Below are 24,499 nucleotides of genomic sequence, written 5' to 3' on the forward strand. Positions count from 1 at the left end.
TTTGTCACCACCTGACTAATCAGAACAGCCTACTGGACTTGTTAGGTGACCTCTCCTTCCAAATAAACTATACTCACTCCCTCAACCTTCTGTGCTCATTTTCTTAAGGTTGTCTCATTTCCTCTATTGACATCCCTGATGTTCCCTTCCCAAAACTGTCTGCCTTAAGCACAGGACTGCCATAATTTGGATATATTTCTTAATTGCAGTGTGGCACCTGACATTTCTCATTTTAAAAAACATCACATTATGTAGCATCCAAAATCGGAACTTATTCCACATGGGTTCTATTTTAGCAATTCCGGCACACATTTGGAAAAAAGCAAATAATTCAGTGCAGAAATACTGAGCACATGATCCCATGGAGCTTTTTCTACACTACAAAATACGCAATCTAGAAAAAGAAATGAAAAAACTATTACTGAAAATTGAATACAATTGATTTAAAAATGGCTGTATCTCACAGACAAGCCTATCTTCTCTAGTACTTATTCTGTTAGAGCAGGGGTATACCACAGCTTTTGAAGAACACCAGCCTAAGCAGCTGTGATTTACATTCTGTTGCAATGATCTCACATAATTTAGTTGCAAGGGAAGGTTTTGCACTGTTGCCCCTGGATCCTGATACAGTAGACAGTCACGGTACCAGCAGCAGGCCTAAAGCCCTTCTCTGTCACCTCTTGACCAGCAGACATCCAGCTGACGGCCACTGATTTGAGCCAGGGAGGGTTATATGAAAACAGAAATAGAATCTTACCTTCTGGCCTTTGATCCCAGGGGGGCCTGGAAAGCCTATGGGGCCTGGATCACCCTGTACAACAAAAAAAACCCAAATCACCATGTTTCACAAGAACACAACACAGGCCTATACACATGTAGAACTTCATATCTTCTCTGCGTTCTTGGACATTTGGTATGAAGAAGTAGCTAATGTTGATTTAACAGGCACAAATTTATTTATTTTTTTTAGAGAAAGAAAGTTCAAAACGCAACAGTTCCTCAGTTGCAACCACCTGGTGCAATGTGCATGCTCCTGTCTCACACAACACAGTCAAATCATGTCTGGAACAGACGTAATTCACAACCTCACAACATTTACTTTTAGCCAATGTAAATGGGAGTGAAGAAGCTATACAGTTCTTGAGGTAACCCTTCCCTCAGAAGTGAGTGTTTTCACCTCAGATTAATATATATTTTTAACTATGACTGTTTATTGTTTGTGTTACCATTATGCCAACAAACCTCAACCAGGAATCAGGACACCATTGTGGTACGTGCTGTATAAAACATGGCTTAAATCTAATCTGTGTAAAAGACAACATGAAAGATGTGCATTGACAAAGGTGTTATGGTGGCATATGGTTATTCTCATCCCAGTTCTTCAAACTTTGCATCTACATGGTGGTATATCCGAATGAGAATTGGAGCATCTCAAATGCTAGGGGATGGAAAAAGATGCATTTTTGTTTAATGGTTGCTGCAGATGGGGGAGGAGGGAAAGTTGTATCAGTTCTTTTTTCCTTGCACTCAGGACTGACAGTGAAGAGACTCATTCTTTCAGCATTAGTGCCCAAATGCAAATTCAATGAGTCAAGGAACAGATCCTGGAAGTGAGTTAGCATCAACGTAAATTCAAGCCCATTACTTAGGGTGAGCAAATTTGACCTGGGTGAAAAATTAAGAAACAAAAATAGTTGTAACTATAAAAATGCCTATCAACCCCATATTTTTGGATTATACATGTGTTTAGGTGTAGGTCACGCATATACACAAGTGGGCTTTAGATTGTTCTCTGGCAGCTTGGGCTCATGCCAAAGAATATACTTTGAGTTTCAGGTAGACACATATAGCTCATATGATTAGATTGCCAAAAACAAAAGCTGGTTAGATTAAAATAATGTTGCTATTTCTACAAAAGCTGCACTTAAATTTCTTATAATTGCATCAACAGATACACTTCTGAATTTTGCATTTTAACATTGAAAATACTTTTCAGGGTTTGACAAAACATGCATTAAAAAAAAATATGTTATTTTACATACACATCAGCAGCTAGCAAACAATAGTTATTTGCTAATACGTGCTTCATTATGGAGAGTGGACCTGGACTCGTACAGTGTTTCCTACTTGGCACAAATGTTTCACAATTTAACTACTAGCAAATGCTCTTAATAAAACAGCATAAATACAAGATATTCTAAAAGATACAGCGTAGACTAACACATTAGAATGCAAACATGCAATTCCAGTTTCAGTATTATCACATTGATTTCATACTTTCATACATAGTCAGTAGATTTGTAATCTAAAAACACAAACTTTCAAGCCTGTAATTTCTGTGAAGAACCATTTTAAATATTTATACTCAAATATTTCGGGCAGTGAGAGCAACCACTAGTTTAGCTGAAGCATCTTAGGAGGAACTAGCAGGAAAAGCATCCGAAGGGAAAGGACAAATCTTAGCATCAAGAGTCTGTTAAAAAAAGTGGTTAAGTACAACATGACGTGCAATAATGTGTGCACTTATCACCAAATTTTTTCTGTCTTACACAATTTTCAGGACCAACGCAAGGTACTAAAGAAAACTGAAATCTGTACTTTCTTGTATCAGTGTGAACAGAATTCAATTTCATCATTCTAAAAGTACTTCCCTTTTAATTTTTTTTTATTTTATTTTTATAAATGAAATGATATATAAAATTTAAGTTCCAGCTTTGAATATAATTTTTTATTTGTCCTTGGTTCATCACACCACCTGTGTTAGCACTGGTCAGGCTCACATAACTGTCAAAATACACCAGCGTCATAGTAAATACAAAGCCTTATGCTGTTATAACTTACCAGAATATTAAACAAGACTTCAACAAAAGAATGAGACGGACAAAACGTTCTACTATAATTAAGAAAATATTACCTTTTCACCACGTTTTGCCTGTCCCGGAGAGAATCCTGGGTCTCCTTTAGGGCCCTGTCACAGAGAAATTAAGGTCATGGATATCATTAGGGAACAGAGTTTTTAATAATATATGCGGAAACAAATATTTTCAACACTTATAGCAAGAGAAGGCAGAACATTCATATAAAATGCACTTATTACAGATTTTTTTTCTCATAACTTTTTCAGTAAAGAACTACAACAAAATACAGTAGCGTGATTTCACACTGAAATGAGATTTACATTTTCTAAATTTCATAATGTCACAAAAACTTTTGATAAGCAGATTTTATTAGTAAATCCAAGCAGGATTACAGCAGACACCCCAGCTGAAATGCTCTTCCCACGTCTCCACCACTTCAGGACACCACCTATTCCCCGAACACCATGCAAGACTATTGGGCTGTATTACTGCCTTGATTATAATCTTGTTCCAGGCTCCCTCACACCCAGTACCTGCCCCATGCAGCACGGACATCCCGGCTTGCAAGGACAGGACTGTAAACATGCAGCAAAAGCCTCTGTTTAATTACAAATTACTCAGCTCACAATTCTTGGCCAGGAATCACTGTCTGCAGCCAAGAATAGGCCACAGAGAGGGGAAGGATGCCGCCGCACTGATCTCTCCTATTTCAATTCCTCAATGCGCCAGGCGCTGCAGGCCGACGCACCGCAGAGGCCTGGGGCCTGCCATGGGCCCGGAGCCAGGGCTGGGCAGGACCTGCCAGGGCCTGCAGCCCATCCTGCACAGCTATCGGCCACAGGCAGCCCTGCCACCGCAAATCCATGCCCCTCAGAGTCAAATCCCCTCCCCTTCAACCAGGAGTCACCAGCAAATGGCACCTCCTGAGACAGCCCCAGGTGAACTGCTTCACCCTGACCGAGCAGTCACCTGGGGAGTTCCCAGAGCCTTAGGCTGAAACTACATTCATGCACTAATAAATGAAAATACAGTAATTGAGGAGGAAATGGGACCCCCTTGGTCTAATTCATACTAAAAGCTGCATGCAAAAGGCACTGTAACATTGCGTTGACCTGTTCATATAAACAGCACAGGACACAACAGTGCTTTTGATTTCAAAATTGATTTCAAAGCTGTAGAGTAACACTGGGTGTTACTCACAAGCATCAACATCTACTCTTCTCACTCAAAAATACATTTTATGTAGCCAAGGAAATAAATGTTACTATTAAAGTTACCCCACAGCAATGCTAGATTAAAGATGATATGTGCCCTTCCTTGAAAAGGAGCTCACAGTTATCTAGAGAGCCCCCATCCTCATTCTCCCTGCCACTAAGGCAGGACCAAGGTCCCAAGTCACCCCCAGGACCAGACGGCTGGAGATCCCAAGCCCTCCAAAGCAAAGTCAGGTTGGACAGGGCTTTGAGCGACCTGATCTAATGAAAGATGTCCCTGACCATGGCAAGGGGGTTGGACTAAATGATCTTTAAAGGTCCTTCCCAACCCAAATCATTCTAGGATTCTAAAATTAGGAAAAACAGCTGTTCAGATATTGCCAGCACAATCCTACTCTCAGAGGCAACACCAGATGCCCAGAGGGACATACATGACAAGCAGCGTGAGGCTTCCTGATGACCAGCCATTTTAGACCTGTAACATACAGGGCTTTCATGTGAAATGCGATGGGGCCCTGACCCTCCTCTTGCGAGCAGTACTGCAGATCCGGTTTATCCTCACCTCTGCAGTTAAGATTTGTACATGCAACGTCACTTGAGAAACTAAACTCGTTAAATACTAAATAAAGACTGGAAATATGGCAAAATGAATCTGTTGTGTTAAACTGATGTGTCAGGTCACAGAGAACACAGTTCTTCAGCATGGCAGGAATTTTCTGAGTATTTTCCAGCTGATTTACTTTTTGGAAGGTGAATAGCTATATTCCTTGAACAACTCCAATCTGTCTTCTGCTTCCATTTTCCGACACAGGCATATTAAACTAAGAGTTGTAATAAAATCGTGATCATCTCTCGGCTAGTTAAAACACGGGCCGCCTGATAATTTACCCATTGCCTTTCCTTTCCCTTTTAAGTACAATTAATTCCTCATTATTTTTAATCTAAAAATCTAACAGTCATTGTTATGCATGGCCTTCAGCTGTGGATTAACAACACATCACCACAGGTCAAGATGTGAGGATAAAATAAAGTATTTCATTATTTAATCTATGTAACTTTACAGCGTAGTTAGAACAGTGCCAGAATCCACAAACTAGATTTTCTTAACTGATCTGTTTTTCAGAGAGCCAGGAATGGATACTTTAAAATTACTTTAAAAACACCCACCAACTGTTTATCAGGAATTAAATCTCAGGGACATCAGTTATCGGTTGTATCTGCTAGCACATGCTCAAGGCTGGATACTATACTATAGGGGTATTAGCTAATGTTCCACGCTTCAAAAGAAAGTGCATAAAGGATGCTTCAGCACAAGAGGAAAACACACGAGTCTCATAGGCAGAATAAAATTTTGCATTAATTTAGTGCCAGAAAAATTTTGCAACTCATCTGTGATGTTTTAAAATAAAACCAAAAATGCATTTTGTTTCACCTTACAGAGTCAGTGTGGGTCAATGGGATCTTTATTGTCAAACCTTGGTGAGCACCTAGCTAATTTTTATTTAAAGAAAAGTGTTTCAGAAGATACTTATATTGAAAGGATAATTTATAGTCTAACAGAAATGAAAGAAATCACTAAACACCTAGTGAAATAAACATATATTTTTTTATATATAGGTACATGTACACAAATACAGTTCTTTTACTCTGAAAATCATGGAGACAGTTACAGAACTGATCAGAATTATGATCCAGTGGAGGGGGAAAATACATTTATAAAGAAACTGTTTACAATTATTTTCCTAGCGATGTATTCTCTAATACAGCCAGCATAAATATGGTAAAAATTAATTATGCATTTTTAAGTTTAACTGTTCCTAGAGAAGTAGATAACAATAAAAACACACACAAAAAATAGAGTCACTTGGTTTTACAGTGTTTGACACCGAAAGCTTTATTAAATTTCTTTTTATGTCCTCAAGCAGTTTTTAACACCTGTCATGACAGGTCAGATTCCTGCCATTAGGAATGGTACTAAACCAAATCATGGTTGCTGCTGTTTTTTTCCCCCAACATATTTATCAAATTGTTCAAACTAAATATGAGTTGAAGGCATTCTGGAACTGCACAAATCTGTCAAATCTATTTAAAGGGCCTATGTTACACAAGTTTGAAGGGTTTTATTTGAGCTTCCAGTCTAATATTTTGTCTTTGGTTTTAACTATCACATCCATAAATCTTCAGAAAATTATTCTAGCATATTAATTATGTGATAATGTCTCAACTATTCGAATATTTAAATATCAAAGGTTGGGCATTGACAAAAAGAAGAATTTATAGAGAATGACAGTCTATTTTTCTTCCTTTTTTTCTTTTTTAAAAAAAAAAAGGAATGCAAAAGGTTACAGCAATTAAATGTTTATTCTCACTTAAATTCCAGTTTATCAAAGAGGCCGAGCTGATTTACAGAAACTGTTTTAGGAAGTACAGACTACTTGCATGGATAACAGTTTCCAAGTCATCATTCTGCACACACGTTTGGTTTTTTTTCCCTGAATAAACTGCTATTTTGTTTTGATTTGAAGTTCAATTTGATTGATTACATTTAATTAAAATGTTTATAGTAACAGTCTCCATCTGTAAACCAAAGAAGGCCAATTGCTTCTATTATAGGAAACAGTTCTGTGCCTTCCAAAAAGTCATTACGAGGTTCATATATTTACATGGCAACATGGATAAACTGACTCACCTTTGGACCTGGCAATCCTGGCAAACCTGGATTACCATGCGGTCCTGGAATACCCTATAAAAAAAAAAAACAAAAACAAAAAACCAAAAAGAAGTGGGATTATTCAGTATTCCACTGAACAAATGTGAACAGTTTGCAGAGAATCACTTTACTGCATTATTGTTGCTTTTAGAAGTACTGGTTGGGATTTTCAAAGGATTCTCAAGACACAAAACTGCACATATTCCTAAAAAATTAAAAGTCAAGTTAAGTACTTCCCTTTCTTTTAAAAATCTCGGTTTCTAGCGTCTTCCCAAGTAATTCCTAACAGGTATTTGGCACACAGTCACTGCAATGCTGCTCTCCAGGTACAAACTTGGAGGCACGGGATAAAATCAGAGGGGAAAAAAAAAAAAAAAAAAAAAATCACATTCTAAGATACCCAGCTATACACTGCAAAGAGCAGGAAGGAGATCTGTTCTCACTGACCTAAAAGATGACTCAAAGCAATGTACTCCACCTTCTCTAAACAAATCACAGACAAAACCCCTACACCAACCTGATTCTCCCACAGCCAGTGTAGAAAATGGGCTTGTTACTAAAGCAGTTGGTCTTAGCCTATTCTGTTCCTGGAATAGTTTATCAGGACTATCTATGCCTTCCAGGATAAGTGTCTGTTCCCGAAATACACTCGGCAGTCCTCATTCCTTGACAAACTGCACATTAGGGAAAATAATTGTTGCAATAGCTGTCAGCAGCTATTCATCTTCCAAACACTGAAGGACCTGTCCCAGGTAAGTCAGCAATAAAGCTTTTGCTGAATTCACTGGGGCCAATATTCCACCCAAACAATTAATTCAAATACCAAAAATAATATGACTCCCATTCAGCTTTCTCATATATTCAGTGGTCTAACAACAGACAAAGCCAGTGTCGGTTTTTCCCTCACATGAGACTGAATTTACTGGTTACACCTTGCAGTAACACTGAAAGCTGCATCTGTTAAGTGCCCCCTCTCACTAATTACAATGTTGACATTAACTTCATAGAAATGCTAATCCCGTGTGCTGTTGGAGAGATTAATTTGCACACTGGCAACTTTGGAGATGCTCTCAGGGATTTAGGAAAAAGGAAACAAATAGAAAGTGCCAACATAGCTGCAGTGCTGAAGTGGCTCCTAGCTTTTGCTGCTTGCAACATTACTATCTTGTACTGCAACACAGAGGTGCTGAAGTATCTTCATGAAATGAAAGGCATCAGGGGAATTTCTTCTCATCACTAATTCTGAAATTGCTGAAATTTCATTATTGAGAAATTCAGAACAAGTCAAGACACTTAGAAAACATTAACTGTCAGATGTGGACTTCTTTACCATAGAATTACCGAGATCAAAATAAATTTTTAATGGAAATCTCTAGGCATTAATCAGGCTTTGATACCATGCCCAAAGTGTCCAACCCATGTGAATCTCTGTCAGGATCAGGTTTGGACACATACCCAAGAGACCCTGAAGAAAGCCCAGGCAATGTGACTCTGCACTCTGCTGCTTCCCTTTGACACCATGAGTCACATTTCAGCATCACAAATGGCAGCTCACCTGAAGGAAGGCAGAAGTCACAGGGCAGACTGTAGATGTGGATGTGAACTTTGCATCTACAAGGTTTTACATGCTCTTTGGCTCAAAAGATTCCTCTATCATACCACATGCCTTCACTGGGTGCACTTGCTTGAATTTATCAGTGTTGTAAAAACTAAAGAGCACTGACATTTCAAAACCATTTATTTCTTTGATCAAATAGTTGTATAGACTTTCTTGGCCCGTATAAATATGTTTTTTAAACTCAGAACTACTGGTAAATATTAATCTCAACCATTTCCATATTTTTTGAGGCACCCTACTGCCAGCTGTCTCTTGACATTGGAAAGCATGTCCTACTCAATAATTAATCCAGAAGACTCAGAGTACAGCACGGTGCTCTTGAGTACTTTATATGTGTAAAAAAAAAAAAAAAGAGACCTGCAAAAAAACCCCACAAACAACCAAAACAACAACTGAGCAAGAGAGATCTCACCAAGAGGCATGGTTTCAACATCCTGGCAGCCTCTAAACCAAAGACAACTTCCCAATTGCGAGGATCTACTTGGGTGTGTGGGATCCTGCCTCTGATGCCAGACATATGCTCGACAGAGGCACTATGCAACATAAAAAGCTGAGTTTTAAGAACTGTCAGCTCTTATGTAGAAGGATAATTTTGAAAAGGCATCCAAGTAAGGAAGATATAGATTTGAATTAATGCTTTTCATTTTATACTTTTAAATGTATCTCATCTACTCCCTTGCCCCTAACTTCTTTAAAGCATGTTTGGCTTTCGGCCCCTTTGACCAGTACACTTTCCTATCCAGTCACATCAAGTTTTGAAAGCGAGCAGCAAAGCACAGGATGTTCAACGCACTGTTGAGCAGCAGCTTGTTTAAACGTTCCTTAAAGGCTGAGTCAAAACTCCTCCCACACGTCTGCTGAGCCTTCATATAAACTACTCCCTTATCTCCCACTTGCGATTTGCGTACATGAGTGCACTCCAGCCACAACCACTTAGTTTCCCAAATACCATGGCCTGAAATCATCTGTACAACAAAACCTCACCTGTCGCCTCCAGCTGCCCTTCCCCTAAAGCTCCCAAAATCAACCATGACCTCAAGTATTCCTCAAGCATATTATTTTTGTACACAATTATGCAAACACAGATTTACCCTCTTTTGCCCCATCAACTAGTCCTTCCAGTGGCAGTAGCTTCTCCCATGTGCTCTTGGCCGCTGGGGCGCGGGTTTCTGCTCGCTGTGGCAAAGCCTGTGCTCTGTCCCCTGTCACGGGGTGAGGCTGCTCTCCCTGCTCGTGTCAGGGTGCGCCCAGTCACACAAAATAAATCACTGTTTGCTACTGTAGCTCATTTCTTGGGCAAATTACCCAGATACCTATCACCCCTTTTATCAAGCTGCTGTAACACGAGACTAAAACAGATTTTTGGGAGGGATGGTTTTTCCCCCCTATGTCTTGCAGCGGTTAATTTTGTAACCACTGTCTCCTCCTCTGTGGCCCTGGTATGCATTGCTTACTCCCCCTCATTCCAAAAACAAGGGAACATGACCTTACATTGCAGCAGATGGGAGCAGCATGGAAAAACTAAAAAGTTAACATTGTGAGCAGCAAAAGCTAGGTACAAATGTAACAATGCTCTGTGTATGCACCCATACACAGAATTAACTATCCTGGAGGGTCACAGCAGGAAAAAACCCCTGTTTGCTTTGCCCTACTTTAACCTATTTGCCAAAGGTTAAGAATCATACACTTTCATAATCACCAAGCATATGAATAAAGTTGAGAAAAACAAACTGATGAAAACTCCAATTTGATTATCGGTGACCTGCCTAGAGCTACAGAAGAACATAGCTGTTTTACTCACCCGAGGGCCTCTCTTTCCTGATGGACCAGGTAAACCTGGAGGACCTGGAGGACCCTGGTGATAGAAAATCAAAACAGTTCAGGCTAAAACCTGATACAAGGAAAGTATCACAAGTCTGAATCACACCAGTTCTGCATGAGCAGAAATTCATCACTTAGAAGACCTCAACTTGAAAACCAATTCCCAACCTACAAGCACGTGTGTTTTTAATCTGGCTCCAATCAGATTTCTGTTTAGAAAGTATTTTATGTCAGAGGAATTGGAGCTAACAATCTAGATAATACCAATACACTTAAGTAAAAGTTACTAAAGGAAGAAGAGATCAGTTCAAGGATTAGAAACAAGCAACTGCAGTGTATTTCAAAACTAAGAACAGAGAATAATTAAGCCTTTTTAATAAGCATGCTGGCATGCCAAACACATTTTAGAAAAGTTGGGAGTAACTGAAAAAATGAGACACCACCTCACAGAAAAGACAGACATGAAATAGAAGAAAATAAATGTGTACAAATGATTGTTCAGTTTCCTATTAAAAGCTTCTCATAACTGGTCGCATGTTTGCCCTTGCATATAATGAATATCATTCTCTTTAAAGAAAATGCAGAGCTTTAAAATGCTAGTATATAACCAGATGTATCTTTTGCAAATAAATTAGATTATTAATCATTATAAGAATATTAGACAGTGTTCCACCCTATATGTATCTAGTTGTTTTGCAATAGAAACCTTCCCTTTTCTGTATGTGATTGCTGCGCACGTTCAAAACCCCAGGATATATTTCATTGTAATCAAATATGAATTAATGCTCTAGACTAAAATCTGTGCTAATTTGTATTATAATTCATCTATCACATGCAAGCCCTAAGGAGGCACAGGCTATTCTTAAGGGTGAATTCAGCTCCCAGCCAAATGCCAGCACAGCAAGTCCCAGCCTTAACAGAAACCAAGTATTCCCACCCCAAGAGAAGACGGGCATCAAGAAAGTCAGACATCATGAATGAGCTCAGCCGATGATATTAGGAAGGGATTCAGCTTGCTCTTTCACCCAGACTTCCTCACACGCCTGTGTTCTGTATATGCTACAGCCCCTCAGCTGAGGCACTAGGCAAAACATCGAGTATCACACTGCCCATCAGCAAACACCGCTGCTGAAAGCTGGCAGGGATACCAGGGAAATCAGAAGGCTAACTACAGTGGCTGAAATGGTCAACTTGCAGGCTTTGCAAAAAAGGGGAAAAAAAAAAAAAAAAAAAGAAGGGAGGGGAGACAAAAGTGCCCTTTGGGGTTTTATTAGCAACCAACAAATCATTTTATTAAGACAGAAGTTGCATTTTTAAACACCTGAAGTTTTGTGGAAGTGATATTTCTTTTTCCTTGGAAAGGTAACGTCACTGGCAGAGAAGATAGCACTGATTATGGACTTATTGTCACGCCAATTACATTCATTTGGCCAAAATACAGACCATTTTGGACAAATCTGCGAAAAACACTGTTGTTCTGAGGAAGAAAAAAAGTTTCCTCTCCAATTAATCATAATAACCTTAGGAGTCTAATTGTAGTGCAACTGCCTCTTTATAGCTGGGAATATTTGTATGTCCATATATACTGCATGAAGTAATGCTGAAACCCATACTCTGCTCTTTCCTCTCTGCGCAATTTAGAAGGCACAAATCTGTGTGACAGTCCTGGTCTTCACATCGAACCATAACGCGTCATACTTTTAGCACAGGAGGTTCGTTATTCACCCTGATTGCATAAAAGCTCACTAGCATCCTCATATTTTTCTAAAGAAAAAAGACCCTGTGTTTAATCACAAAAACAAATGTAGCAGACAGACCTGGAAAGCTCTTGTCCTGACATTCTTGTCCAGGTCCAAAAACTTACCTGAAATGGCACAGAGTTCCCACCCTGCCACTGCTGAAGTAGTATGCTTTCTAATATCTCCTTTCAAATTGCAAGATGAGAGATGCACTTTTCTTAGAAAAGTTATCCTGGGACTAAAAAGGGAAACATACTATATTTTTTAAGTAAAATAGTTGCAACTAGTGTGCATTCTTATGCAATTTGCGGTACAAAGTTCTTCTATATCCCTCTTTCGAACACTTTCTACATTTCCTTAAAAGTACATTAACAGCCAACCCCCATCACTTTCCTAAGAGAAATCTTAATAAGTATTTATTAAGATCCCTGAACTGTGCTGCTGATTTCTTGAATGAGGGCGGTGAGAACATTTTTCCCCATGTGAAATTTTTTAAATGGTACCTACTTCCACTGAAAAAAAAAAAAACAAACCACAAAAAAACCCCAACCCCCCTCTCACTCCCTCACTTTGATTGCACTAATTCACAAGTAATTATCTCTCTTCATCTAAAAATCACAAAAAGAAAAAAAATCTTGTCACAACCAAGCCCTCAGCAACCCCTAAAAGAAGCAGTAAAATATATTTTGAAATATGCAGCCACAGATGAATGATGTTTTCTAAAGGCTTTCTGAAACAAAGTCAACAATTATAGATGAAGTCTCTGGTTAATAACAACAAGCAATTAGCACCAGCAATCGAGGTGTTTGATTGAAGTATTAACAAGGACTCTCCTTAAACAGCATACATTACTCCTTAACCTCCAGCTCAGGCTCCTCCCTGCAACTCAAGCAACATCTCTGCTGACAGCGGACTTAGAAGAGCACATTTAAGTCTTCCTTGAAACGCTTTTCTGACTAGTTGTAAAAAGTAATGCCACCCCATGTATTCCTTCAATCTGTGTAAGCAACTACAACTTCAAATCAGTATGACAGTTTTTATACTAGCTAGGAAGCTCTTTCTGCCTCTTAGGATCCATGTAAGCCACAGAAGTCAACATCTGAGAGTGAGCCAATCTCTCTTAAACCAAGGAATTAGTCAACTGTTTGGATAGCTTTTCCTCCAGCTACTGGAAAGAGTAATTAAACAAACCTGAAGCAATTAAAAGTGTTAATGTGGTGGGTTTTTTCTGCATTTGGCATTTTAACCATCAACAACAACAAAAAGTAATAGTGTCTTTGTGTAAATATTACTGATGCAAATTTAAAATTCATTTATTTAATAAGATCAGTTTGCTCAAAGCATATCACATGTGCCTTAAGAAAGGTACTACAACTTACTGTCCTTAGGAATTGTAAAAATTTCATTTAGCTATTGAGGAGAAGCTCAAGCTCCACATCCTCGTGGCTTCAATCCTGAAACAGCACAAGTAGATGCTACTCTTCCTGAAATTTCCACTACCTTTCAAATGGTCATTGGGATGAATGTAATGGTGAACTTTCACAGAATTTTCTAGGATACTGAAGCCCTTTTATGGATGCACGTGTTTTAAACTTGCCCCACACCAGAAGTAATAGGAAGCGTTTCACTTACATATAACAAGCCCCTAAGATTTCAGATGCACATGCTACATGAAGTAGTTAAAACTTCTGTGCAAGCATATGCTGATCCCGTTGCCATTCAATACCTAAATAGTATTCACTGAAGTTTCTCTTTAAAAGCCGTTTCACTACATCCCAATCACTCAACCTCAGCTCACCTCAAGCACTTTTTTTAAAAGGCTAAATTAAAGAAACTTATGAGTTTAATGCTTGATCCATCAAATACCGAAGACAGATGGTCCTTCAGCAAAACAAAAACCCTATGAATGTTTCTGCATTCCAAAATACCTGAAATACAGAAGAGAAGTTAACAGCAACATCAAGCTCCAAACCTCTTCTAAAAAAAACTCCCCACGAAAGGAAATTCCACTTTTAACACTGCTGGTATCACTTGTTCTATTATGCAGGCATCACTCTGATTAGCTATGTTTTCCTTATGTCCCACCAAAAATTTCCTGCTCTATCTTGCCATACTTTCTGTGGACAGGAAAAAGAGTTTCTTTATGAACTCAGCCTTTGCAGAACTTAACATTTGTCCCTTACTTTCATTACACTTTTGTTTTAACCTTTGCTCAGAATCATATTTGCTATAACTGCACCACTATTACTACAACTTTCTGCAATCCTTCCAGTCTGTCCACATCCTTTTCAAAGCTCATCAATCAAAACTGAGGACACTTCTCCAAACTGCAGCCTCAGCATACACAAACCAGGAGAAAAATAGCCTGTCTCTGATACTCACTACTCATGGTAATGTATCAAGCATCACGACAGTAAGATGCATTTATTCTCTAGTGCACTGTAACACCACTCTGTCACCCTCATCTGGCTGCCTAACCAATCACTCCCCGTCCTCTATTTGTACTTTTAATTTCTGTACTATCGCACTAAGTTTCATCCCATCAGTTTCAGACCATCTGGAATTCTGATTCTGTCACTCAGAATTCTTTTACCTACTCTAGCATGCTTTGTCTACCTTTTTAAAGTATATTACTTCATACAGAAATAAATTTAATTATTGAGCAACAAAGATCCTACCAAACATGAATATCCACCTATTTTTTCTTCTTGCTTATTTGCATTTCACTGGAAATGATAAAAAAATGCACGCTTCTCTTTCCAAATGCCCTAGAGCAGGCAGTCACTTGTGTATGATTAACCTGCTTTCTTTACAGCTGTTGAAGTCTTTCCTTTTCTCTGTCAAGAATTCCTACAACAGCCAAAGCAATGCCATCAGCACCAGAGGAATATATATATGGCTTTGGGTTATGGGTTAAAGCTTTTCAATATTATTGCGCAGAAGATAAGGAAACTGCATCCATTTCAGGTAAATTAAATGAAACGTTTAAATATTTAAGACTAACATTATCTTTTCGCTACTAAAAGTAAATCAGCAAGAATCTGAAGTTTTTATCTGAATCAGCTGATACTGAAACAGATTTCTCAGCCTGCGCAGGGAAACGTGAGGGTTACCTGCAGAGCTAAAAATGCATGAAGAAAATGCAAGAAATTTTGTCCGACTGAGAAATAAGCTAAGAGTGAAATAAGCTAAAGTGTGAAAGGGTAACTAAGAGTAAAATAAGTGAAATAAGCAAAGAGTAAAAGGGTAGCTGACGTTACCCTTACTGCTTTTTATTTAGCACCACATTTAGGATCTCTGAACTGCCCTCTCTCAGGGTTCTCACTCTCACACCTCTGGGCTGGAAGAAGAGCATCTCATGCAGGACTCAATTGTGCCTAATGCAGGGCTTACATTTCCTGTTCCTCCTGGCAGTATCTCCAGACTGCTTCTCCTTACCAACTAAGGAACACCACCTTGTGGTCTTCTACTATTTCTTCTCCTGGCTGAGCATCTTCATAATCCAGAAAGCTTTTCCAATAGAGAAAACTAATTCTTAGCTCATTTCTCAGGGGAAGCCAAACCCTGTGCAGATAGTCCTGCAGATGCAATTACCTACCAGCAAGTAACCTAAATCAATTCTTCAGTTCACATCAGCCCCTCCTTCTACCAGTGTGGGACTACGTATCATGTTACTGCAAACTGCTTTAGGACTGTGCAATGAATATCAGTTTGAAAGTTAAACAGTTAAAGATACACACCAGATTTATTTATTTTTTTATTCTTTATACAGTGCCAACAGCCACTGCAACACAAAAAGGAGTGGCTCATCAGATGAACGGAGCAGTTTTCCCTCAAAACTAGTGGTTCAGGAGACAACACTGTTCCACTTTAAACTCACTTCATATTTTTGTAGGGGATTTAGTCACTGCAACTACCAGAATTTTAATCAAGGCCTTAATATTTTTGAAGAAATAGGTGCCCTTTCCCATATGTTATCCATAAATGAAAGCCTGAATTCTGGAGCCCTGCTTTGCAGCGGTGGGTGAATTCCACAGCTGTGGGATCATGGAATATAAGGGGCCTGATTCTACAAGGCAAGAATCAGTTCTAGTAGATGATTAAAAGCTAAAATGAAGCTGAGGAGTGCAAGAACCACAAAAGCTAGTTCTTGCCTGTCAATTCCAATACAACAAACATTATTTCTGTGTTGAAATCTTGAAAGAAGATTCAAACCAACCACAATATAATGAAAGAAGAAAAAAAAAAAGGGAGGGGAGGGGGATGTCATGCCTCATCAGGATTTTTTTGCTGCAAGGGAAGTTTACAAGTTCCTCGATGTTGCTTTTTTAGGCTCCCCATTGATAAGACTCTATGGGTACTTATGAATTAAAGTGGTAGAATCACACATATAAAAGCTGGATTATCTCTGATCTTCTCTACATGGGTGTTCTAGACTGAGAAAGCAACCCAAGATCACCTCTTCAAGCCTGAGGCCAACAACAGTGGCAGGTAACGTGCCATGCAACCTCCATGGATCACCATTCTCTACAAAAGTGTGGATGAGGCCATGCAGAGGCCTCTTCTCCCTTTGGCATCAACCTCTCTGGCAGCACGATGCTTTAGCTTTGCCTCTGCTCCAGTGGGTGCTGCTGACCCCTTCAGCCAAACTAGTGCCCACAAAGGTCTAGATTAAAGTCCCAGCTCTAATACAGATCTCTAAGACTTTGGGCATGTTATTTAAATCCTGACCCAGCGAAACACTTCAGCATATATGCACCATATTCATTGCCACAGACTATACCAAACCCAAGGTCTGCTCTAACTGCCTTTCTAGATGAGACAAACTTCTGTGTCCCAGTCTGTAAGAGAGGCATAGAAAATGGTACTATAGACATCTTTGAACTCTCCAAATCAGCTGTCATCTTTTACACTGTATGTATAGTATCTGTCTAGAAAAAATAAAAAAACAAAACAAAACAAAGAGAGCATTTGCTTGGAGTTTCTTAGTAATGCAAATAACCAATAGCATTATCAGCAGCCATTTCTGCATCTTGTAAAAAAAGAATGGATTTAACTGTCTTGGCTGTAACTGACTAAAATCACAACGTACAAGATATGTGCTAAAATTAAAAGCTTCCATTAGCAGCTACTAAATGTCCTAAGCTCCAAAAATGGAAACTAACCTCATGTTGATGACAACTACATACTTAGTGATATGTCCCCATAAATACTACCATAAGGGACAAAAAGAGAAAAAAAGACTGACTTCACATTCAAAAAAGATTAGGCAAGAGCACCCCTGGGCCAATGCGAATGACTTGTTTACACATTTTTCAACTGTGTAACAATCCTTTTGCATCTGAATCCTGTTTAGAGTAAAAATTCAACTTTTAAATAGGTTTTCAGTTGCTGACTCCCTTAAGAAAAAAGTGTTTCAGTGCTTGAAAGAATACACACAATAAATTTATGGGCACGTTCAAATATATATATTAGGAGCTGCCTAACACATATCAAATTGCTTTCCAGTAATAACCACACAAATGCACACCACCACCACTCCCCCCTCCCAAAAAAAAAAAAAAAGGCAAGTGGAATTATCTTCTCTATGCTATGGTTTAAAAATGTTATCCAAAAACTCAAACGAGCACTAAGTATCATATTTCCCAGGCTAAGCAGGAACTGCTGTTTGTTCTTGTCTATAACTTCATATATCTTGCTCCCATTTTTATGTATTAAAAAGTTTGAGCCTTGTGCACACAATAAGAAAGGACAAATGAGTTTCTATTAAAAGCACTACTGTGCATTTGCAGTTGTTTCAATGATCGCTTACCATGTGAACTGAAAAAAATGCCACAAAATCTTGTAAGACTGTTCTAAAAATCATTTTACATGCAGGTTTGCATGACCCCATAACCTTGGGTTCTGAGTGGTTTTACCAATCTAGATTCTGCAACTGGTCTCCTTCTACAATTATGAATGTTAATAGCATTGCTCAAGGGAGAAAACTATGTCAGTCTTCCAAACAGCCTAGTTGTTCTTTTCCTGGATCAGTGTCTACATTTATGTACTGTATTACTGAATTTATCCTGTAATTTTATTAAGTGAGCAGTCTCCATAATTAGCAGTTACAAACATCTGGCTGCGTATCAAATTTTAAAGAAGTCTGGGTTGCCTACCACTTCACCAGAATGTGAATGTCTTCAATGTCTTTGTATTCTGCCAGTAAATAAAAATATACAACACTTACACCAAAATTACATGCTGGAAAGAGACATACTTAAGGCAGACAAACATTTGTACAGTAGAGCCGGGAGAAGTCGCAGTCACAGCTTTGGCATGCTTTGCGAGGTTTCTTTCAAAGCCTCTGTTAAATCTATGTTGCTGCATTATAGTAAAAAAGAGTAGTAAAGATAACTTACAGGAGGTCCAGTTTCCCCCTTTGGACCTCTGACACTTCCCATTTCAAACATTTTGTCAAGATCTTCATAGTCATAAGCATAATTATCAATACCGATTTCATAACTGTTTTCTGTGTGATAACTCTCATCAGCATCAAATGCACCTTCCTGCCCTGGACTGAGTTGATTATCCAGAGAGAGGTCGGCAGGCAAACTGTACAGGGTTGTGTTGAAGATTTGCTCCTTTTTGCTTGGTTCGTCTAAATGCTGTTTTGTTTTGTGCATTCCCTTGCTTTTAGTTTTACTCTGTTTTACAGGGGAGATCAGAGAAGGCTCACTTTGTCTGCCTGCATATTCTGTGGTATTATCTAAAGTACTAGGAGATGATCCTGGAGGGTTTTTTGTGATGTTTCTTTTTTTGCTCGTCTCCTGCTGATGAAGAGGCAGATTGACGTTCTCCTGGAGTTCTGTTTCAGGCCAAGCTTCCAGCAACAGAGGTTTGGCCTCTGCAAACTCCGATGCAGAGACATTTCTTGACTCAAAGTGTTCTAGTAGAGAGTGAATCCGAGCAACACTGGTAACAGGAATGTTTGATGCTTCTTTCCTTCTATAAGCTGACACACCTTCTGACTGTTTTTTCTCATCAATCATCATCTTTGAAAAAACATCCAGCCCATCTGACACACGTGGAGCTCCTTGCAGAGATCGATATGTTTCAGCTTGGCGACACTGCTGTTTCACATATTTACAATAATTTGCAGAGGCTTCTGCAGAGGGAATAATATCTAGCTGACATATAACTCCTTCAAAGCTGACAGAGTGAGAGTCCATCCTTCCCAGGGTAAATAAACCATCCAAATCAAATGTCTCCACTTCAGAAAGTACTTCCCTGCTGTAGTACGTCTTTCCGCACTCAGCAAACATTGAGACAGTCTTGTCTCTAATGTCAATAGCAAATGAATGCCATTGCTCATTATGAACACTATAATCAAAGTATACGGACTGCTTCCCTCCAGTGTACACCACTATCTTTCTCGGTAGCAGCTGGACACCAAACTGCAGTCTACTTTTGTTCCTAATACTGAAAAGGAAAGCATTATTTACTCTGTAAGAGTACAGCCCAACCAATATGGTGAACTGATGCCCTAGACTTGATGGTATGACTTGAATGATGGGGAACTCAATATGCGCATCACTAGTTAGTACAACTCCTGATACGGTTAGACGAACACCCTGAGGTAACAGAGATGATGTTGAGGGCACTGTCGTCTCTGAGGGCTGTTGAACATCTTTCACAAGGCCTAGTTGATGAAGAACATCTATTGCTGTAAAAAGAAATAAAGACATACTGCTGATTTTGTTTACAAGCTCATAAGTTCAGATCCATATAAACAAATGCACACACAGCATCTTAACAAATTTGTACTTCCCAAAGCACATATACTGCACACAGCAAGGCCATCAAATCCCTAGTGTAAGGCACACCAATCTTTCACATAAATCAAACAAATAATTAAAGCCAGAACAAAATTTCCGTCTTTAAAAAAACACAAACCCACACAGCAGGGCCCACGTAATGCCCATTGTAGGTTAATTCATTTATGAAACTGGAAAATCCCATTTGCTGTCTTCAACCTTTTCACAGTAGTCAATGAACACACTTTGTTAGTTCTTTATTTAGTTGGCTAATCCTGCCGACTCCTTCAGTAGATAATAATTTTTTTTTTTTTTTAACTTCAACTTTTTCTTCTGCAAAAGCCTTCTGCAATAAACCCATGCTTTTCCTCTTTACCTGAAAAGTTTAAATGAAAGCAGTTGAGGGGAGGGTTGCTTTGTTTTTAAGAAGGGACAAGCTACTTATAGCGCAGTAACACCTCAGCATAGCACCAAAAGATAGTCACTAGCTCAAAGCAAAATACAAAAGTAAGCCTTGCCAAGGAGCCACAATGTGCCACAGAGGTAATTCAACTGGTACCTGGGAAGAATTGCTGTGCTTCCAACAGGGAGCTCTCCTCCCGCCAAGCACGGCCCTCTGCTATTACAGAGCTGGCTTCAAAGGGAATTGTCTTCCCAGTGGGATCACCCTTGATTGTACGTATCTGTGCCAAAGTTAGTCAGACTGAAAGAAAACAAAGATCTTTCCAAGGGGAGATGCAACGGAGTGCACCACTGCCTCCTTTCCCTCCACAGTTTACTTGCTAGGGCCACAGAGAGGTGAACTCTGAAGAAGCAGAAGTGGTGAGGAGCAAGGAAAGAGGCAAAATGTCAGGACCTAAGGGGCAGTGCTCCCATCTTCTGGCTTGTCCATCGTCCCAGCAAATGTAAGGCTGCAGCTACCCAGAAAACATATTGAACTGAGTGTACTCCTCAGCAAGAGACAGCAGTGGACATTAAGGAGACAGAGAAACCAGCTGTCCTGCTGATTTATGTCCTATAGATTTGGCTTTGGCACATAGAAGTCTGGATAGGAGATCTTCATACAGGGTGGAAGGGCAGTCGTGTTTTCACTGTTGGATTCCTCTAGCGTCTTATACAATGTGTGCTTTAGCCCTTTCCTTAGGCTAGACCTTACTTACAGTATCTCCGTCTTTCACCCAGCTAAATATCTTCACCTTCTTCTTCGAAACACAACTATCTAGCCTCTTGATAAACTGAAATTATCTCTGACCTGAGGTAAGAAATCAAAGCCACTTTCCTCTTAAAGGGTAAGTAAATCACTGGTCACAGACGACTGAATTCATTTGGTATTGCCTAAATCGGATGTGGGCATGTTGGAGTTGGTGGGCATAAACACCTCCTTCCTTCAGGATTAATATAAAGACGCCATTAGATCCCTTATGATGAAGCTGAAACAGAAACACTACAAAGGCTTGAATAGGAGCTAAACCACACATTCCCAGCAGTCTTCCTGTAGGGTCACAAAACAATACGGCACTTGTAGCATTGATTGGCAAAACCACTTGTCTGGGTGTTTGTGGAAGGTGCCACAGAAATACTGCAGACCGAGACAAAAGGCAATCATGGGAACAAAAGACAAGAAGGTTGGGGGCTAAAACACAACATGAGAAAAAGCTAAAGGAACTACATTTGCTTGGCCTGGAGATGTGAAGGTTTCAGGGAATCTATTTACAATTGCCCATTATCTGACTTGGGGTTATAGAGAAAACAGAAAAAAGTTGAGGAGTAACGGGCACATGCTGCAACGCAAGAAATTCCAGCTCCATACAAAGAAAAAGCATTCTCACCTCAAAAGTAGTGAAGTGGTGGACCAGGAAGCCAGAGACATTGTGTAATCTCCATACTTGGAGATTTTCAAAGCCCAACTGGACAGGACGCAACAACCTGAACTAATTTGAACATTGACCCTGATCTCAGGAGGAGGTAGGACCAAATGAGTTCAAGGTACCTCTAACCTAAATTTTCCAGAAACTGAACACTGTAGTTTTCATAAACAGCATTGCACAAAAGCATACGATGCCATCTTTTTCCCCCCTAACTGGAACAACTGGCTGGACCTGAGCTTCAGTGAACTGCCTATATTAAAAATGACTAGTAGTATCTAACAGGTCAACCGATCTAATAAGACTGACTGGGAAGAGAATGGCATTTTCTGTAGCATTTAGCTGAGAGTACTTTTACTATGCCCTATGCTTTTATTAAGTAAATAAAGCTATTAAATAGCACAAGAAAATTTGGAGTACCGACAAAAAGTTAAGGATTCTCTGCTATATTAAGGGAAAAGAGCAAGTGAAACAAACGGATGTTCACCCTTTCAGTGGAAAAAAAGGTCTCCTTTCCCAGTCTTTCCTTTCTCTGTTTACTGAATGTATTCATAGCAAACTTTAAGAATAGACAGATGTTGGCTTAGTTTCAGTGGTAAGTTATGAAAAGAGCCTGAGATTTCCTTGAGAGCAGTTTATAAATTGGAACCAAAAGCATCAACCTGAATGCACTGTACATCTTGAAAATTAATTACACACCTTGTAGTGTTTCTAGTCATGTTTGAGATTCATGGACACGCCAAGATTATCCTGGCAGGTAGCCAGAGCAGACAGAGGTACGGGGAAAGCATATCTTTGCTGAAAGTCATGCATACGCCAATTTCTCAAGATGTTTTGCCTCAGAGCAATTAATTTGCTATGGCTGTATTTTTATCTGTCAAACTGATAACAGAGGTCAGGTTATAGAAGAGCTTCGAAGCACAATGCATCTGCTAATGAACCACCACACTTTCCCAGGACCCCGGTCCTGCACGGTCTGCATGTAGTTACGGGGGAGAGAGCTGCACTTACATTGCCCCTGTGAAAGCTAAGCAGAAACACAGGTCCTGAGCTCTGGGCAACGCAGAGGTCTTACACAGGCAAATAATACCCCAAGGCTGGAGACACTGCTCCAGCACTTCTGTGCACTGGCTGGGCCAGCTGACAGCACAGAGGAAAATAGCTAATAATCTAACCTAAGGTTGTGCCTAAATAGCACATCCTAACCTGAAATATTTGGCAAGTACTTTTATTTTAAAATATTTGTAATTACATATTTGTATTTAAAAAAAAAAAAGTACACGATCTGTCCAAAGTATTATAAATTGAAGTATAAAACAAAATGCTTAAAGTGGCTTAAAACAGTCAATTTAAAAATGTCACTCAAGAGTATCGTTACTAAGTCTCAAACAGCAAGCAAAATTGCCAAAATTCTGGCACTTCTGATTTGAAAACAGCACGTTGTTTAAAAGTCATTAAAAAAAAAAAAAAGGAAAAACATCTGAGAGCATGATGAGAAATATGACACATTCTCCACATCCTGCAAACAGATTTCTGCAAACAATGACAGGTCTTGAGAAAGCTAAACACAAAGATACGCTGTGTGAAAAATTACAGCAAAAGATTAAGTATCAACTAATTATTCCTTGCTGACTTGCTGCCTGTTAACCCACCATCAAGCCAAATGGCTGTTCCAAACTTTTTTTGGCCAGTCGCTTCATTTCTGGTCCAACATGTATTTCTATTTCAAGGCTTTCAGAAGCTCTTGGCAGTACAAAGGGTTTGGGGAGCAAGCAACCCTCTCAACTCTTCCTCCCAGCATGACAACCACTATTTTCTTTACCTATCAGTAGTCAGTTTTGCTTTGTTTATCCGTGTCTGCAAAACATCTGTCTTCACTTACTGTTCACTGAACCCATTAGTCCCCCAAATTGTAATGGCTCATCTTCTTGAAGGAAAAGTTGTTTTGGGGTTTTAGTGACGAGTGCTTTCTTACTACCTTCTAGGAGGACTTGAAAAATTCACAACCTTACTGCATCATGAGGGGAGGGAAAACCTAATATGGGCTTTGGCAAAAAAATCTTCTGACCCTCATGGCACAAAAAAATCCCCAAAAGGAATTGGGGATGGATGAGTGGGTTTGGCTATTTAATTGTTCCACACCCCTATTCTGTTCAGTCTCTCTTGTTCATTTTCCACTTTCCTTCATACTTATGACTATACTGAAAGTAGAATATTTGGGGTACTCTCTCCATTTCAGCAATCCTAGTATACACATTACTCACTTTCCCTTTACCATTATGGGTAAGGAAAAGACAAGGGTCACGCATCAGTCAGCTCCACTGGAACTGAAAGCAGTTACTCATCAGGTTGCCCATTTCCAAGGCGATGCTGCATCTGCAGTTGGGTACATTAAGACACCTGGCTGCAAGCAAGGCTTTCCTGGACACCAGGACAAGTGACTGGTGTAGGAAAGCCAACTGGATACATTGATTCTCTATGTCCTTGAACCACATTCAAAGTACTATTCCTAAAGGCTCAGGCTGTATCTTTACATATACTTCACTGAAAACAATTTATAGCAGCCTACCAAAATGAACAAGGCATAGCTTCTCAGGTAAAGCATGCACAGGCTGTCCCATCAGCTCAGCAGAGAAGGAATGTGAATTGCTCTAGCTAGCATCTTCATATTTGGCAGGATACTCTTTTTTTTTTTTCCAAAATACAACTGCCAAGGAAGCTTTAATAACAACTTAAGTGTTAACATATTCCTAATGGGCAGACAACTCTGTTCCTGGATAAACTCTATGCGCTGCAAAGGAATAGTGCTAGCTCTGCAGGTTATATACCGAGACTGAAGAATATACTTGAGCTGCTCTTTCTTTAAGGAGGTTTCCTC

At 39.4% G+C, this 24,499-nt stretch overlaps 1 protein-coding gene across 1 annotated transcript in view; it reads right to left on the reverse strand.

Moving 5' to 3' along the window:
• Window positions 1-24,499, reverse strand: part of COL24A1 (collagen, type XXIV, alpha 1) — a 178,394-nt gene that overhangs the window by 119,233 nt on the left and 34,662 nt on the right. The window contains exons 4-8 of the mRNA XM_009884884.1: window positions 18,362-19,665; window positions 10,202-10,255; window positions 6,762-6,815; window positions 2,915-2,968; window positions 758-811 (exon numbers count right to left, since the gene is read on the reverse strand). Coding sequence (XP_009883186.1) covers window positions 758-811; window positions 2,915-2,968; window positions 6,762-6,815; window positions 10,202-10,255; window positions 18,362-19,665 — 1,520 coding nt within the window. The remainder of the gene's footprint in view (window positions 1-757; window positions 812-2,914; window positions 2,969-6,761; window positions 6,816-10,201; window positions 10,256-18,361; window positions 19,666-24,499) is intronic.

This window comes from Charadrius vociferus, unplaced genomic scaffold (assembly GCF_000708025.1).
Source record: "Charadrius vociferus isolate BGI_N301 unplaced genomic scaffold, ASM70802v2 scaffold163, whole genome shotgun sequence".
Lineage (NCBI taxonomy): Eukaryota > Metazoa > Chordata > Aves > Charadriiformes > Charadriidae > Charadrius > Charadrius vociferus.